This window comes from Canis aureus, chromosome 17 (assembly GCF_053574225.1).
Source record: "Canis aureus isolate CA01 chromosome 17, VMU_Caureus_v.1.0, whole genome shotgun sequence".
In the NCBI taxonomy this organism is placed as follows: domain Eukaryota; kingdom Metazoa; phylum Chordata; class Mammalia; order Carnivora; family Canidae; genus Canis; species Canis aureus.
The window spans coordinates 12,478,667-12,494,794 of record NC_135627.1 but is presented as its reverse complement, the minus strand read 5'-3'; the positions used below and the strand labels follow the sequence as shown (position 1 = coordinate 12,494,794).

Genomic DNA, 16,128 nt, shown 5'->3' with positions numbered 1-16,128 from the left:
TTTTTCACAGCAGTTTTAAGGATTAACATACATTCAAGGCTGGAATGTCAGAATGTGGACACTTGATCAGCTACATCCTGGGCTCAGAAGAATGAAAGGAACCTGTCCCAGATGGCCTTGGGACTTGCACAGGGAAAATCCAAATATTAAATTATAAATATCAGAGAACATCTGGCTGTCAAAGCTGCCGAATTTTACGTTAAGAAATACTGAACAGAGTGGTTGGGACAAAGGGTCCAGCACTTTTAGGTCTGCTTTTGCAGATGACCACGTTCCACATTGTGTCACTCTCTTCCAAAGAAGGAAATTTCACCACGAGCTCTTCATCCCACTTGCTCTGAGCTGGAAGGAAAGTCAAGTTGGTGATGTGGTGCGGTGTGGCCTGGGACTCTCCCCTCTGAGATGTCACATGAGATGGTTGGCTGTTACGATGGTATGTCATGGGACTTACTGTGGTTAAAAGTGAGAGAGTTATCCAGGCTGCCCAGCTGCTGCAATCTGGCATGCATCATTCCTGTTCTGTTACGGGAAACAGGCAAGGTCTGAGATTTTCGATCATGAACTATGGGTCCCAACCCCTCCTGGTTCCTGCAACATGAGTGAAATGGGATAGAAGCAAAAGTTAGACTTGTTACACTGCAGCGAGACGAGGAAGGTTAGTGAGGCCAGGACATAGCACGAAGGGGACCAGCCACACGCCAACCAGGAGCAGCACGGCCTGCCTGGGGCCATGTGAGCCAGGGATGCACACACAGGCGGCAGCTCTTAAAAAGGTTCACAGCCAAGCACCTGATGATGAGGAAGCAAAAACCAAGCCAAAGCAGGGAACTTTTCAGTTTTTAGAAAGTACTTTAGAGATGCTGCTTTTAAAAAACTGGAGCATCGGTCTGATGTGGTGCTAAGGGTTAGAGTTCTGACAACTGCCAAACACCATGAATCTTTTCAGATTATATGTGTTATTAAAGAGCAAAAAAATTGTTTTTAATGAGAATAATGCATTGGAAGAAACAGAACAAACATGCAATGAGAGGGATTATATGAGGTGGTTTAACACCTTTATTCTTACCCAGGCAGGAAGGAGAAGAGCCACACCCTTTGTTAAACTTGTCAGCAGTCAAGTAAAGAAAATAGAAAAGTGATCTGGGTTAGCAATCAAACAGCTAACTTCCTACTGTGTACCATCACCAGAGCAGATGAAAAATGAGACCCGTGCTGGAATGACACCTGTCCCCCAGCCCGTAGCCAACCGTCTCCCTCACTGTGTTATTGTGTGGAGTAGAACAGGGCATGCATGGAATATCATCGGGCAACATGCTGCTGGGTGATTTCAGAGGGACACAATGAGAAAACGCAATATTCATCAGACCAGACTGCCACAGAGGGCAGACACTGACAGCATTTAGATAACTGCTCAGGATCCTTGTCACACGTAGCAGAGACCAAGTGAATCTTCTATAAAGCACGGCACATCTTTCCACAATGCACATAACAAGTTACACCACCTCCTGCCTCCGCCTTCCTATGCCCATCTATTTTTAGGATAGCCCAAGGAAGCACACTTTTACATGCAAATATATACAGGGGGCTTATAAAGTCAGGAAATCTTTTTTAAAAATTAAATTTGTAGCCCTTAAAAAAAGTAAGTTCACAGTTACACAAAACCCAATTCTAAAATATTTTGTTGGGCAGAAATCTGCAGCTTCCCACACGCACCATGTTCAGCTCCGAAGCATATCATCCTATTTTGCACAACACTCTCCAAATGCCATCCTGTTCTGTAAGTAACAGTTACTGCAAGAAGACTGTGAAGCTTGCTGGGCACAGTGCCTTCCGGTTACAAATACACTGTCTGCCCATCTTCACAGGGCAAAGTCAAAGGGAATAAATTTGGGGTGCGAGGTGTTACTGTATAAGGTCACCCTGTATATACTTGCATTTGGTACTCAAAAGTGCAAATGTAAAATTTACTGTTACAATAAAAAAAAAAAGTTAAAATGAGAGAATTTTAAGTGCCACTGCATTTTAGTTAAAAATAAATACAAATAGGATGAAAGCATAAAATATGCTCTCTAAATCAGCTCTTTCAAAAAAAAAAAAAACCCCACAAACTTTTAGTGAACATTAAACATAATTCTGCAATTTCTCAAATGTCCCAAGAAAAAGAACAATGTTAACATAAAAAGTAAAATCTCCATGCTCAAATAGTCTTAAATAATCTCTTTCCTGTTTCATTGCTGTAAAACAGAATTATAGATAAAAGGAAAAAGAAACTCAATAACAACTAAATTTTAAGTGTTTCCTAAAATGGAAATATGTTTACTTAGAAATAAACTGTTAAAAATGATAACAATAGAAAAATAGGATCCTTAGACCAACCATATAAATACATAATCACAGACACGCAACACGGACAAAACAGATCCAGACGCACTGTGTAGCCACAGGGCAGATGAGAACTTGGGAAGGACAAGACATGCTCTAAAGAAATGCCTCAGAGAAGGAGCTGCGTGGGTGCCCCCTGCAATGAGTTTCTAGCTTTCCTTGAACTCAGTATGGATCTGAGAGTGTGGTGTAGGACAGGGCAATGAGGATTTGTAAGACTCAACCAAGAGTTCTGGCCAGACAAAAGCAGGGCATGGACAGCTAATCTGGAGTTAGGCTCCAGGTGGGAGCTTGGTAGAGCTTATCTGGAGTAAGACTCCATGGTACAGGGCATCCCCGGTGGCTCAGTGGTTTAATGCCACCTTCAGCCCAGAGCCTGATCCTGGAGATCTCGGATAGAGTCCCACGTCAGGCTCCCTGCATGGAGCCTGCTTCTCCCTCTGCCTGTGTTTTTGCCTCTCTCTCTCTGTGTGTCTCTCATGAATAAATAAATACAATCTTAAAAAAAAAAAAAAAAAAAAAGACTCCATGGTACAGATGGTTTTTATGGAACAAATCTGAGGTGGACTGACTACATTCTTTCACGAAGATAAAAAAGGAAATGTTATTAAGTGAGAAATTAGTATCTTTGTAGCTGAGAGAAGGCATGGGAAAAAGTGACCTCTGAAAGTCAAATAGGGGTGGAGAAAGCACTGGAGGAGGACAAAGGAATGAGAAGACACAACTGGAGGAGCCGAGAGGAGAGAGAGGGGACACGGAAACAGAATCTGGGGGAGCACGTGGAAGGAAGCAAACAAGTGCAGCAGCAGGCCATGAAGGGAAATCCTTCCAAGAGATGTACATGAGGCAAAATGAGACAGAAGGAGTGTAGGAATGTAGGCGAAAGATGCCACCAGATTTGATGGTCGCAGTCCAAAGACATCATGGCTGTTGATGAGATTTCCAACTGCCAATCATCACAGATGACAATTTCCACATATTCAGAGCCAACTGATACAGAGAATGATGCACACTTCAAACTAAACCCCCACAGTACCTGGCTATATATCGCTTCCCCATGTACTGGAACTGGTGTAAGCAGACTCTGCAAACAAAATTAAAGACTGTTAGGAAAACAGGAAAATAAAATGGTTTTCAATACATTGTTTATTATTTAAACCCATCAGCAACAATCCATTTGATAAACTCTTACACCTACCACTAGCCTCTTACTTCAGGTGTTCAGAAATTCTTGGGCAAGTCTCTCTCACCCAGAGAAAATCACTAACACTACAGGGGAGGCACCACGCTGAGCTATCGGTACTGTGCGTCGTGGTTAAAGCCACAAATAAAGGCCTGGGACCAACAGGATTGTCCGATGGCTCAGGGTTTAGACACTGACTTAGGCAAGTTTGCCTCAGAAATCACGACAGAAAGTACTGGTGCACTATTCCCAGTTGTTAATTTGTCCTCATCCATTCTGCAGAAGGAGCTCCGTCTTTTGGCTTTTCTAAATGGACCGGTCCCCTACAGACATCAAGTATCTGGTTTTTGGTTTAATATATCCATAGTATTGATTTTTTTTAAAAAATCATATATTTAATAATTTAGTAGTTACAATAATGTCCAGTAAGTTCTTCTGGTGCTGAATCTCATCTGTCTCTCACACTTTTAAATTAGCAGAGAGAACAATCATGAGACCATGAACCAAAACCATAATCCAAAATGCACAAAGCTCCGAACTCCACCTGAGTTTCTGCAAATATATTCAGCAACAAAATCATGACCCCAACTAAGAGATATAAAGCTACTTATAATTTACCCAATTATTGTGAGTAATCACAGTCCTGCAGAAATAGTTTTTACTGTAATAACAATAACATGTTTGATTGTGGGGTACTAAGACTCTGCTGGGATGTTATAGGATATACCCTATATGTAAATTGCTAAAACTGCTAAAAATTCTGGATTTGGAAAGTCATCTGGCCCCAGTAAGCTTTGTTGTTGTTGTTTTTTAAACTCAAAACCCTGAGATCAAAACCTGAGCTGAGATCAAGAGTCAGACACTTAACTGACTGAGTCCCCCCATAGCTATTAAAGCTGAGTCCCCACATATCCCCAACCCAGCAATTTGGATAAAGGATTGTGGATTCATATTCTTTTAAAGCAAAGAGCTTAAAGGAAATCAGAAACTTAGATTGAAGAGATAAAGTGAGGCAATATAGATAAAATGTAAGATTTCACTTACATTTAAAAATGGTAGCAATTTTTGTCTGTTTTTACATCTGCTTGAGCTAAGTTAGATTCAACTTAGAAATGTAGCATCCACCCAATTCAACTATTGTGTTATTTTATTCAAATGGTTTGTACACATAAGCTCTCATCCGTAACAACTACATATCTAATAACTTAGGGTTGGTCACTGCTTACTGAGTCATGTACTCCTAAGAGCAGGTACTGGGGTCAGGTCCAGGAAAAAAGATCTTAAAAAAGTAAGTGTGCATGTGAATATACCACATTCCTGACTCAACTACATAGTACTGTTCACACTTCTTAATTAGCCAGGAAGAATCAAGAGGCAATGAGCAAAACAGAACTACTCACTCAGATATTGTAAAAAAATCCATAAGTTCAGATGTTGAAGCCTTGTTCCAATATGTAAACAAAGCATCTAAAAAGTAAACATTATTTTGGTCAGAATCATGAGGTATATACATGAGGGGGTAGGGAAGAGATTTTGGAATATAAACTCAAACCTTTTAATAGCTGATCAAAGAAATTACAGTGACCAATCTATATACCAGTAACATAAACAACATGCATATTTAATTTAAAGAAGCTATATTTGAACACCTGAACTTTAATTTCATCATGCATCACCTAGCACTATATAGTACATATTTAACTTGTATAACGTGCTCTTAAATGCATTAGAAATTTCAAACAATATAAGTAGGCAAATAATCTCAAATTAGGATCTCTCTTGGATGACTACAGAATCTCTCTCCAGTAAGGAATCTGTTGAAAACTCTTGTATATATGTAAGAACTCTCTTCCTAACACATACATACAGAAATGAAAGCATACATGTTGCACACGCTGTTTTTCCTTTGAGTTTTAATTCAACAGTATAGCTTGGATCTATTCCAATCTTTTTCAAGTTGCCTGATATTCCTTTTTTTTTTTTTTTTTTTTTGCCTGATATTCCTTTTCATGAATACAGTATAACTGAGTTAGCCAGTTCCTTGCTGATACACATTTACTTGTTTTCTCCTGTAATCTTCGGCTACTTTAAATTATGCTCAGAAGAATATCCTTTTACATGGATGTTTGCACACTTGTCCAACTACATCTATAGGACAAATATTCTCAGAAATAAAACAGCCATGTCAAATGTTATGTGCATTTAAATTTTTGACAGATATTGCCAAATAGCTTCCCAAACAAGCAGGATATACAAGTTCCTGTGGACCAGCATAATGATGATGTATACTCTCGATTAAGGAGTCACACTCACACCTGCTCTGCATCAAGATAACCTGGCATATTTTTAGTAAAGGCAAATCCTACAAATCCATTTAACAGGAAGCATTCTCTGCGTATGACCCTTAACTTTGAAGAATTGCAAAGAGACGGTTATCATTTGATAGTTAAACATTTTTGCATTCTTACATTTTAGACTGAGAAACTGGTAAAGAGATTTCCCTCAGGGAGAAAAGCCACTGAGTTTTGGGGCCTGAGGTGAGTGAGTGTGTCTGCAGAGATGCTGATGGCTCATGAAGGCAAATGGCCACGGACTTTTTACTCCATACTTGTCAAGAACAGTGACAGGCAGGAGAAGCCATGAGATACACATGGAGAATCTGTTAGGCGCAAGTATTGTGCTAGGTAGTTTCATGATTGCACACCTATCATATGTGAATCGCCACCATAATCAGAGGCAGCGTTCCAATTTACAGATAAGCTCAGGAAGGTTCAGAGAAGTCATAGTCTACCCAATCACCAGCCTAAAGAATCATGATGGAATGAGGATTTAAATCAAGTACACCTGATTTTAAAAGCCACGTTTAGTTTATTATTAGACCAGTAACAAGGGTGGGTCAGTGAGCTCCCATCTTTCAGGAATTCTGAGTTTAGAATCCAGAGGGACAGACTCTGAGGCTGGTCATCCTCATGTGGTGAGAAACCAGGGAGCCAAGAGAACAAAGGAGGACCTCTCTGGGGCAACTTGCAGATATCTGTGGTCACCCCAGCACACAACTGGCTGGCCAGCCAAGGGGCGCCATGCTGCCTTTCCTTACTCTTGGCTATTGGCTGAGGCCGAGACTACTGACTGAGAAGGGGGAAGACCGCTAACCTCTATGAAGGAGGGAGGGGCCTACCCTGTAGAAGATGCTCCTTGAATGGGGGAAAAGGGAAGGAGTGGCTGTAGAGTTACACAGTTGACTTTGGTTGTCTATCTGTTAAACTATTCTGAAGGCAATTTCTCCTCCACCCCATACCATATCCAAGAATCAAGTCCAAGTAGATCATAAGATTTAAATGTGAAAATTTGAATAATACCACTCTTAAAGAAAATATACAAGAATATCTTTATGACTCTGGGGGTATGTGAAGATTCCTTAAACATAACACACACAAAAAGTCAAATTATAAAAAGAAGGAAAATTTTTAACTTAAAAGTAATTTTTTTTGAAAGCTCTAAAACTGTTTTGAAGAGGTCACTGCATTTTTAAAGTATATGCACGGCCTTCCAGAGGGCTGCCTTCAAAGCATAACTTTCACTTGGATGCAAAACTTCTGGTAGTTATGTTCTTAAAAAAGTAGTTTTGTTCTAAATATCATATTTATATGATATATACCATGTAGTTATATATCATATTTATTATTTGAAACAATATATTTTAAGGAAAACTTTCAGCAAAGGAAAAAACAGAATTACAAAGCTGGCTAAAACTCACTACCATGATATGAAGTTCAGAACTTTTGACACTAAGGGAAGAATTTCAACTTTATAACCCAAATATCAGAATAAGTGCCAAGTGCTTTGCTATTTGGTCATCATCAAGGAAAATCTTATCTGCTGTTTTTTAAAAAGCTATTTTAAAGTAACAAATTGACAGAATAATAATCCAGTCCTGAAGCATTTTTAAGTACAGGTATGTGGTTCTTAACATTTGAGTACTAAGGTCAGGCTATTAATGTTGCACAAATGAAAACTTGATACAAAAGAAACACTATTTTCAGGCAGAAATCCCTTCCACTGGATGTTTAAGGCCCACACTGCCACCAAACATAGGCAGCATGAGAGGCCTTCAGCATTTTGTTTTCAAAAGACCTCACCTTCACTCAATACATTTCATAGGATACTTTCTGATACGTTGCAGTGAAAATAAGATAAGAAATGTGACGGTGCAGTGAAAATAAGATAAGAAATGTGACGTCGTACCATGGCGCAATTTCATGTGATTGCTTATATCACAAAAGCAGAGTTGAAATGCCCTATCATGGATATTTACAAGTTTTATTCTATTAAAAATTATGGTTGTCAAACCCTTCACCAGAAACTTAATCTACTAGGATACCATGAATTCCATCAGAAAACTAAAAAGTCACATCTCACTTCCAGTTAAAGCCAGGAATGTCAGATACACTCTACATGGAAGAGATGCTTGGGTTCCCCAACGCTAAATATTCTAATTCAAGAGCCTAATAAAGTTATGCAAGTTGCCAGTAAGTTTGTTTGGAAAATTAAATTATTATATTTTTTATTATTTATTATTAAATCAAAGGCTACCTCGTTAATCTGCTTCTGTCTCCTTTATTTATGATGATAGGTCTGAGTTTAATAAAAAACTTTTAAATGGCCCATGCACATTTTAGAACTCACTTTCTAGAATAATTAGTAAAAATCTTTTTCCAAATTAAGACTTTTATTTCTGCTACACTTAGTAAATTAACATGTATTTCAAATGAGGAAGAAGAGCCTTTTAAGTCCTTCTATCTTTCAAGCAATTACAAGTTTTAAAAAAGAAACCAAACACTGAAATAAAGTAAAAACAGTATCTTCGCTTTCACCTACCATCAGACATGCTTTTTAAGATGTAGAGGAAACACATCAGCAGGCTTTTAATCTCGGACTGGTCAAGTTTGTCACAACGAACCACAGAATTTCCCAAAGTGCCACTTTGTTGGTGCTGAAAAAAAAAAAAAAAAAAAAAAGAAATACATGTGATTTTTTTTAAAAAAAATCCATAAATCCCTCGTTATAGGTAAAACAAAATTAGGTTCATTTTTCTCCCTTGGAAGACAAAGATTCTTAGAATTGAGTCAAACTACACAAACTGGAAGGTATAACTCATTTGTTGAGAAACTACAGGCACACCTTCACCAAATACACACACAGGTGCTAGTTCACAGAAGCTCTGACTTGTCTGCATACTTTCCTAAGAGACGAGCCAGCAGGCACAGACTTTTCAAACTGGACAGCCATAGCTGTAGATACCAGCTTAGTTCTGAAATGCCAAGTACCATCTCATGCAAAAAAGTATGTGTGCTAGGATCAAAGAGAGAAATGATGAGTCGGAAGACACCGCAGATCCAACCATATCCTCAGGAGAACAACAGTAGCTGAGAGAACAAATAAAATCTACACTCCTGTTGTGTACCAGCCATGAAAGCCTGGGGCTGAGTCCCTGTCATTCAGCTGACATTGTGGGGCACCCCGGGGGAAACAATAGGCAGGTACGCAATAGGGACACCTCAGCAGAGCTTGGCCAAAGACCCTAAACTGATGAGATCATTCCCCTCATCAGCTTAGCTCAACACTGCAAACTTCAGAAAGCACAGCGTACAGGGTAAGAGCAGTTTTGCCACTAGAGAGCAAGTTTCAGGTTTAAGGGGTTCACACTGAAAAACAAAAAAACAAGACTCTCATCTCCTGATAAAAACACAGGAGATTTAAAAAATTTCCAAGTTATATTTCCAATTGAAATCAGGAATTTGTGGGATGCCTGGGTGGCTCAGTGGTTGAGCATCTGCCTTTGGCTCAGGGCGTGATCCCGGGGTCCTGGGATCAAGTTCCGCATCGGGCTCCCTGCTTCTCCCTCTGCCTATGTCTCTGCCTCTCTCTGTGTCTTTCATGAACAAATAAATAAAATCTTTAAAAAAAAAGAAATCAGGAATTTGGTTTTTTGCCAAATACCAAAGCAGAAAGATCCATTAAAAATAGTCTGTCATTTAAGGTACTGGGGAGGCAATTGAAAAAAAAATACACAGTAAACAGATTTAATTAATAACAGACATGAGTATTTTTATCATAGGAAGAAATACAGGTGCAGTTAGTGGCAAAACTGTGGTGCAGGTGCATCATTTCGCCCACCCACTTCGCCAGGGCCACTAGAAGAACCCAGTACTTCTTGTAGTGTGAGGGAAGGTGCAGCATGCAAAGTTTCCTCTGGCAAAGTTGGAATTGTTAGAAGGGAAAAATCCACAGTGACCCGGTTTTTCCTGGCTGACTGGCAGCTCTCTTCCTCCTCTCCAGCACTGCGTATGACACAAGCAGAATGCCTTCTGAGCAGCTTCTCACTCTACACATGAAGGCAAGTCACAGTCAAGGGAAAAATTCAACACATCATGACACACACCCACTCTGAAATGCTCGCGCTTCTAACAGAACTGCACTGAAGGGTAACCGTTTCATTGCCAGCCACAGAAATACAGGTACGATTACAAACATGATGCACAAGAAGGTCCTTTTCCATGCTTCTGAGAACTAGAAATACGTCCCTGAGTGGTTCACCTATTTGTTGGTATGTGTGCTTGCCTATAACCTGAAATAACTTAGGAAAACAGTGGCTAGGGCAAAACCAATCTATCATTGTTCCAGGTTTAAATTCAAGCTTTATCCATTCCCATGAAGGTCCAAATAGTCTGACCCTTGATTATTTCAAGAAAATATGTTAAATACAAGGAGGATGTGTTGTGGTGGGGATATGAGTGTGAGCAGGTTTCCAATAAAGCCTTATCCCTGAATCATCTAGATAATCAATTCATTTTTCTGGAGCTGGCTCTGGACCAAATACCTTGCATGGATTAACTGTGTATAAATGATATTCTCTGGCATACAGATCATGGAGATTCTAAATGAGTGGCGTTTTGATCTCCCTACCTGTCCAACCTACCAAAACTATTTGCTCAAGGTCCTCCATTATAAACACTGCCCTGATGTGAAATCTTGGAAACAGGAATTAGAGGGGGTGGGAGGAGATTCAGGAGATGGGTTCCATCCTTAGATAATCCTCTGATCACAACTCTGATAATAACTCCAGATTAACTGAATTATTAAAAAAAAAAAAAACTAATAAAAGTCACACTTAATGAACACCAGACCATGAAGCATGGTTTACTTTGGGCTAAATCCATTAGTTGTAAGAAACACTGAAGTTATATGAAAAGAAATTACCTTATCCAGGGAATTGCTTTTCTCAGTATTCCTTTCTGGAAGGCTGTTCCCCGAATCTGTGCTTATGAGAGATCCTCTTGAATCAGCATTTCTCACACTATTGATGTTTGGAGTTGACGTTGTATATGGAGAAGCTAAACAGAAATTAAGCCGAGACCAATGATTTGGTGAGGCAGAATAATATAAATACTGAACTTTATGGGAAATTGCTTCTATGACAATTAGTACTATTATTATTATTTTTGTTGTTGTTAGGAAGTTGGCTCAAGAGTATCATTCAACTACCTCACGTTTAAAAAACTAGACCATCATCTGAAGCATTCAGACATAACCATCAATTCACTTATGTGAAGCCACCTTTGATTCCTCAGAGTAAAGGAACACACGTTGTTCCAGAATGAGATAAAGACATTAAAAATAAAAAAGATAAATCTACCTACAGCTATCAAATAAAAAACTGAAGCCATGCAATAAACCACAGTATTCACACTGTATGCTGAGGTGCCCTAGGAAACTCACAGGGGTGTCTTGGGATGTTTTAAATTTTCAAGAAAAACACGATGATGCTTGAATCTGCCAAAACTGCAGTTTCAATCTACATCATGCTACGTTCCTTCCAATGATGTCATATCTTTGTGAAGCTAGGTATTTGGTGGCTGCTATGATAATAAGTACTGGGTGAAAATCAATTGTGTAACAGGAAATGAAGGTGGTGGTGACAATCTGATTCCAAATTTGAGAAGCTAGGCAGTGCCTAACAGGCACACACATTCCATTAGTAACAGCTGTGGTTATTAAAAAAAATAATAATTTTTCTTTAAATGTATGTATGTATTTTTTCAAATGCCTATTAAGTTGTGCAGATATAAGAACTTATTACATTACGTGGCTCTAAGTACCTAATAAACAGAATTGCTGGGTGTTTATTCTGGCCTGGGGACTTGAAAAAAATTAGTGTGATGATAAGCATGCTGTGAATGGAGAATGTTTGGGAATCTCTGCAACAAACAGTTACGAGCAGAAATGAAATCTTAGAAATAAAATTTGTCAGGGCACCTGGTGGCTCAGTGGTTGAGCGTCTGCCTTTGGCTCAGGTCATGATCCTGGGGTCCTCTGATTTAGTCCTATATGGGGCTCCCTGCAGGAAGCCTGCTTCTCCCTCTGCCTATGTCTCTGCCTCTCTCTGTGTCTTTCATGAATAAGTAACATTTTTTTAAATGTTAAAAAAAAAAAAATTTGTGACAGCCGTGAAAAAACAGCATATGAAGGCAGAAACCAGCCCCCATCTTGGTACTATGGAAATTTAAAAAGTGATAGATTGACTTGACTTTCTGTTTAGATAAGACTTCAGTATATCACATAATTTAAAACAACTGTCAAACTTGCACATTCCACGCTAAACCAAAAGGCGTGCCTCCAGCTGAAAGGCCTGGCTGGCTGTGCACACTGTATGAAGAGCCTTTTGGCACTGTGCTCCAGCAAGCTGTAAGCACAGGCTCCCACACCCACACCGAAGATGTTCCCCAATACCTCAGAACAGGCTGGCCATTTTCAGATTTAAGGATGCAAATTAGCTGCCACAGATGGAGACATTTCTTCTTCTTTATTTTTTTAAGGTTTTATTTATTTGCTTTATCTATTTATTTATTTAGAGAGAGTGTGTGTAACTCAAGGGGGGAGGGGCAGAAGGAGAGAAAGAATCCCAAGCAAACCCCACACTGAACATGGAGCCCAAAGTGAGGCTCAATTTCAAGACCCTGAGATCAGGAATTGAGCTGAAATCGAGAGTTGGATGCTCAACAGACTGAGCACCCAGGTGCCCCTGAAATGCCTCTAAGTTAATGCCTCCCTCTACCTAACACTCAGGTTTATCCACCACCAACATTCCTGAAACTGATTCAATGTATTAAAATTAAGAAGGGCCAGCCAATTTGAAAATATAAATGACGGTTGGAATATGTAAACCACTGGCCCCAGGCTGCCTCATCCCAGAACAGAAACTGTGTGATTGATTGTCATGGGGAACAGGTATGAAAAAACTATGAGCCTTTTTCTATACTTAGAGATAAAACATACATTATGACCAAATTATAATTATAGTCCTCCTGATATAACCAGACTTCATATTTAATGTAGAACATAATGATCATGAGAAAGAAATCTTCACTAAAGTAAAATTAGACCTTAAATTCTCAGGGTTTTAGGTTCAGTTCCAGAAATGGAGTCCTAATCTAAGGCAAACAGATGGAAATGCAATAAATCAAAATCAACATGTTTAGTAGAACTATGTTCCCATTGTGTATGGGGTGGGTATGCATGTGTGTTTGTACTTAATGTATCAGCCTAGTGCATAACTTTTAAAAGTCTTAACATGTAAGTAAAATGAAAAGAAGTTTGGTTCAGCTCCGTCTTCTTTGTATAGACAGCCCAATGCAAAACACTGAGCAGGCCTAAGAATGTGTGCCTTTTAAAACGAATATAATCTCAAGGTAGTTTTCATCCAGGCAATGAATCAGTTCTAGAAATCTTCATGTACTACATTCCAAAGGCATTTAAAAACAATGCTGAAGGTGAATTCCCAGTATGTAAGGAAACAGGATTTCTACAAAATAAAGAGTTTTAAGGAGAAAGCCTGCTCTTGAAGGATAGCATCTGAATTCAAGTGAATTGGAAACTCCTTGGTGAATAAAAGAAGAGTTGCTCAAGCTACCAGGAAACCAGCAAACCCAGCTCAAGGGTGAGGGCTTTTCTGGAAGGCATTCCTAAAAGGGAATAAGGATTTAAGTCTTTAAAGATGGAGGTAATAGAAACAAAGCCTGAGGATATACAAGTCTGTGAGGGTGAATTCCTATGAAAAGTGGAATCAGATCTTGGAATTTAAGAGAGTGAAAAGGGATTAATTCAGTCTCCAATACTTTTCATAACTTTGTCATGAACACAGAGAAACTCAAGGTCATTAATACAAGTCAAGTCTTAGTAATGACACCCAATGGCTCATCCTTAAGTTCTCAAGGCAACCCACACCCTAACAAGGTGAATGCAGGGTTGGAGAATAAAGTCAGAGTCAAAGCATTACCTCATTCTAGTTTGATCATTTCCACGAAGTCTTGAATTCTACAGAGTATTGGTCAGGGAGTTAAGATTTCAACATATTCCTGACCCCAAGAGTCATGAAATTGGCTCCTAAGAGTGTATCACAAAGCATGTATAACTGTGCTTGCTATAATGGCAGTCAGATATTAACACTGAGCATCACCATGCCAGGCACTGTGCACGTCATACAAGCTTTCCACTCCTTGCCATGACTCTGTTTTGGAGATGTGGACACTGAGGGTAAAGAGGAAAGATGTGCTACCCAGGGCAATTAGTAATTGATGGATCCTGGATCCAAAACCACCTCTGTCTGACTTGAAAGCCAGTGCTGTGAATTCCTGCAGAAAGAATCTTCCCACAAAAGTCCCTTTCCTGCTCCAGGAACAGTGGCTAGGTGTGTGGGCAGAGCAGGGCAAAGAAGACGGAGTGAGGGCCCCAGGAGAAAGGTACATACAAACACCATGTGCCAGTCTCTACTCTGAGCATTCTGCATGAATTAACGCATTTAATCTTTATGATGTCTAATGAGATAACTACAACTATGAAAAGTAAACATAAGTGTAAGTAAGATTAAAGGTTGGTATTGTAGGATAAATTTGGGCATTAGTATGGGGTTTCTGATTTTACATTCTTCTCATTTTCATCACCTGCATGAAACAGCATCTTGACATCAAGAACAACACAAAAGGTAAGGAGATAAATTCAGAATAAACAATATTCCTGCAAATTAAATTGCTAAGAGGACTGCCCTTTATTCTGCCCTGTGAGTTAATTCTACTACTGGGTGTTCCAAGCACTGGCCTTAGCAGGCTCTTCATTTATTCAAAATGTAGTAAAAAAGAGGAATAAATATAGAATAATCTCGTGAATATTTGTGACAATTCTGTGAAGACATATCTACTTTTTTTTGGTACCATCATGTTTATGAAGAGTTGGCACAGGTGCTCATTAGTCAGAATATTAATAAGTACATTTCTCAGGCATTTTCTTACAGAGCACTACTCAATTTGAATCTTGATTTATGCCATCTGTTTTCTTCCCTGTGGGGGTTGCTCTTACATTATGTCAGAAAGAAAAATATTCTAGGAAAGAAGATTTTAGAAAACCAATTTTAGAATTGTATTCTTGCCACAGACCACTATCTCCTCAGTAATTATTCTATCACATTTCACCAAAATCACTATCACCACAAATAAATTCTACCCACATTCCCCCCACACACACCTGCAAAGATATTCCTTTTCTAAGAACTCCTTTCCAAAAACTCCAATTTGAAAGTTTAAAATGATAAATTAACTTAAGCATTAATAACAAGCAAACAGCACAAATGATTAGGTGTACTGAATCAGCAATGCGTGAGAATTTGGGGGGGGTCTATATTTCAAGATAGAGTTGAGGGGTTTCATTCATTAATATCAAAACCAGGAAAAGAATATTCCAAGCAGAAACTCAGACTCCGAGGTCCTGCTGTGAATGTCGGAGAGGCTCCCACCCTGTCAATGAAGGCCCTCTCAGAATCAGACCAGAGGGAAGCAGAGCAGGGAGCCTTACCTATGCCAGAGATGGCGCCAAAGAGATCTTTGTGTAGGCTGTTGTCTAGTGCGATCCCAGGCTTCTGTGGCGTTACCAGTGGGTTTGCAGCTGGCAGCAGGAGCGATTCCTCTTTCACAGTCTGTCCAAGGGGAGAGAAAGAAGAAGTAACCAAAGATGACTTCAAAAGAGTCATCAGCTGTTCTCAGCATGTGAGGGCAGGTGCCAGCACAGGACACAAGAGCCTGGCCAGTCAGATGCACAACATGGGGGAAGCAGGAGCATGGTGTGCAGGATGGAGGGGCTGATATGATAGATGGATGAGATGGGGCACAGATCTGTGGGCAGAGCAGGCCTGGTCTATGAAGTCTCTATTTTCTGCTCCAGAAGGTCTATCATGTTCCCTTTCCAGAGCTCTGATGCCCAACATTTCCTGCGATTGTTTTTTTGCTGTGATGCTTTTTCTAACTGGAACACTGGTTCTTCTCTCACATCAGAAATCCTCTCCAGTGAGCAACAGTAACTTACGACAGCAGCATTGTAAAGTTCTGCAAGCTTGCAGCTTCATGTGAACTCTTAGTCAGTGAAGAAATTATGTTAATTTTGAAGTTCTGTCATAAAAGGAATTTTACTTTGGTGATTTTCTCAGGATTAAAGAAGTACAAAGAGGTAGAATTATG

General features: G+C 39.5%; 1 protein-coding gene across 31 annotated transcripts in view; it reads right to left on the bottom strand.

Moving 5' to 3' along the window:
• DOCK9 (dedicator of cytokinesis 9) overlaps positions 1 to 16,128 on the bottom strand; it is a 279,512-nt gene that overhangs the window by 48,284 nt on the left and 215,100 nt on the right. For 20 of the 31 annotated variants that reach the window (XM_077855103.1, XM_077855109.1, XM_077855124.1 and 17 more), the window contains 6 exons: positions 15,470 to 15,590; positions 10,826 to 10,959; positions 8,444 to 8,558; positions 4,966 to 5,032; positions 3,419 to 3,466; positions 452 to 588 (listed from right to left, as the gene is read on the bottom strand). In XM_077855103.1, coding sequence (XP_077711229.1) covers positions 452 to 588; positions 3,419 to 3,466; positions 4,966 to 5,032; positions 8,444 to 8,558; positions 10,826 to 10,959; positions 15,470 to 15,590 — 622 coding nt within the window. The remainder of the gene's footprint in view (positions 1 to 451; positions 589 to 3,418; positions 3,467 to 4,965; positions 5,033 to 8,443; positions 8,559 to 10,825; positions 10,960 to 15,469; positions 15,591 to 16,128) is intronic. The other 11 variants (XM_077855120.1, XM_077855129.1, XM_077855108.1 and 8 more) reach the window with 2 other exon arrangements.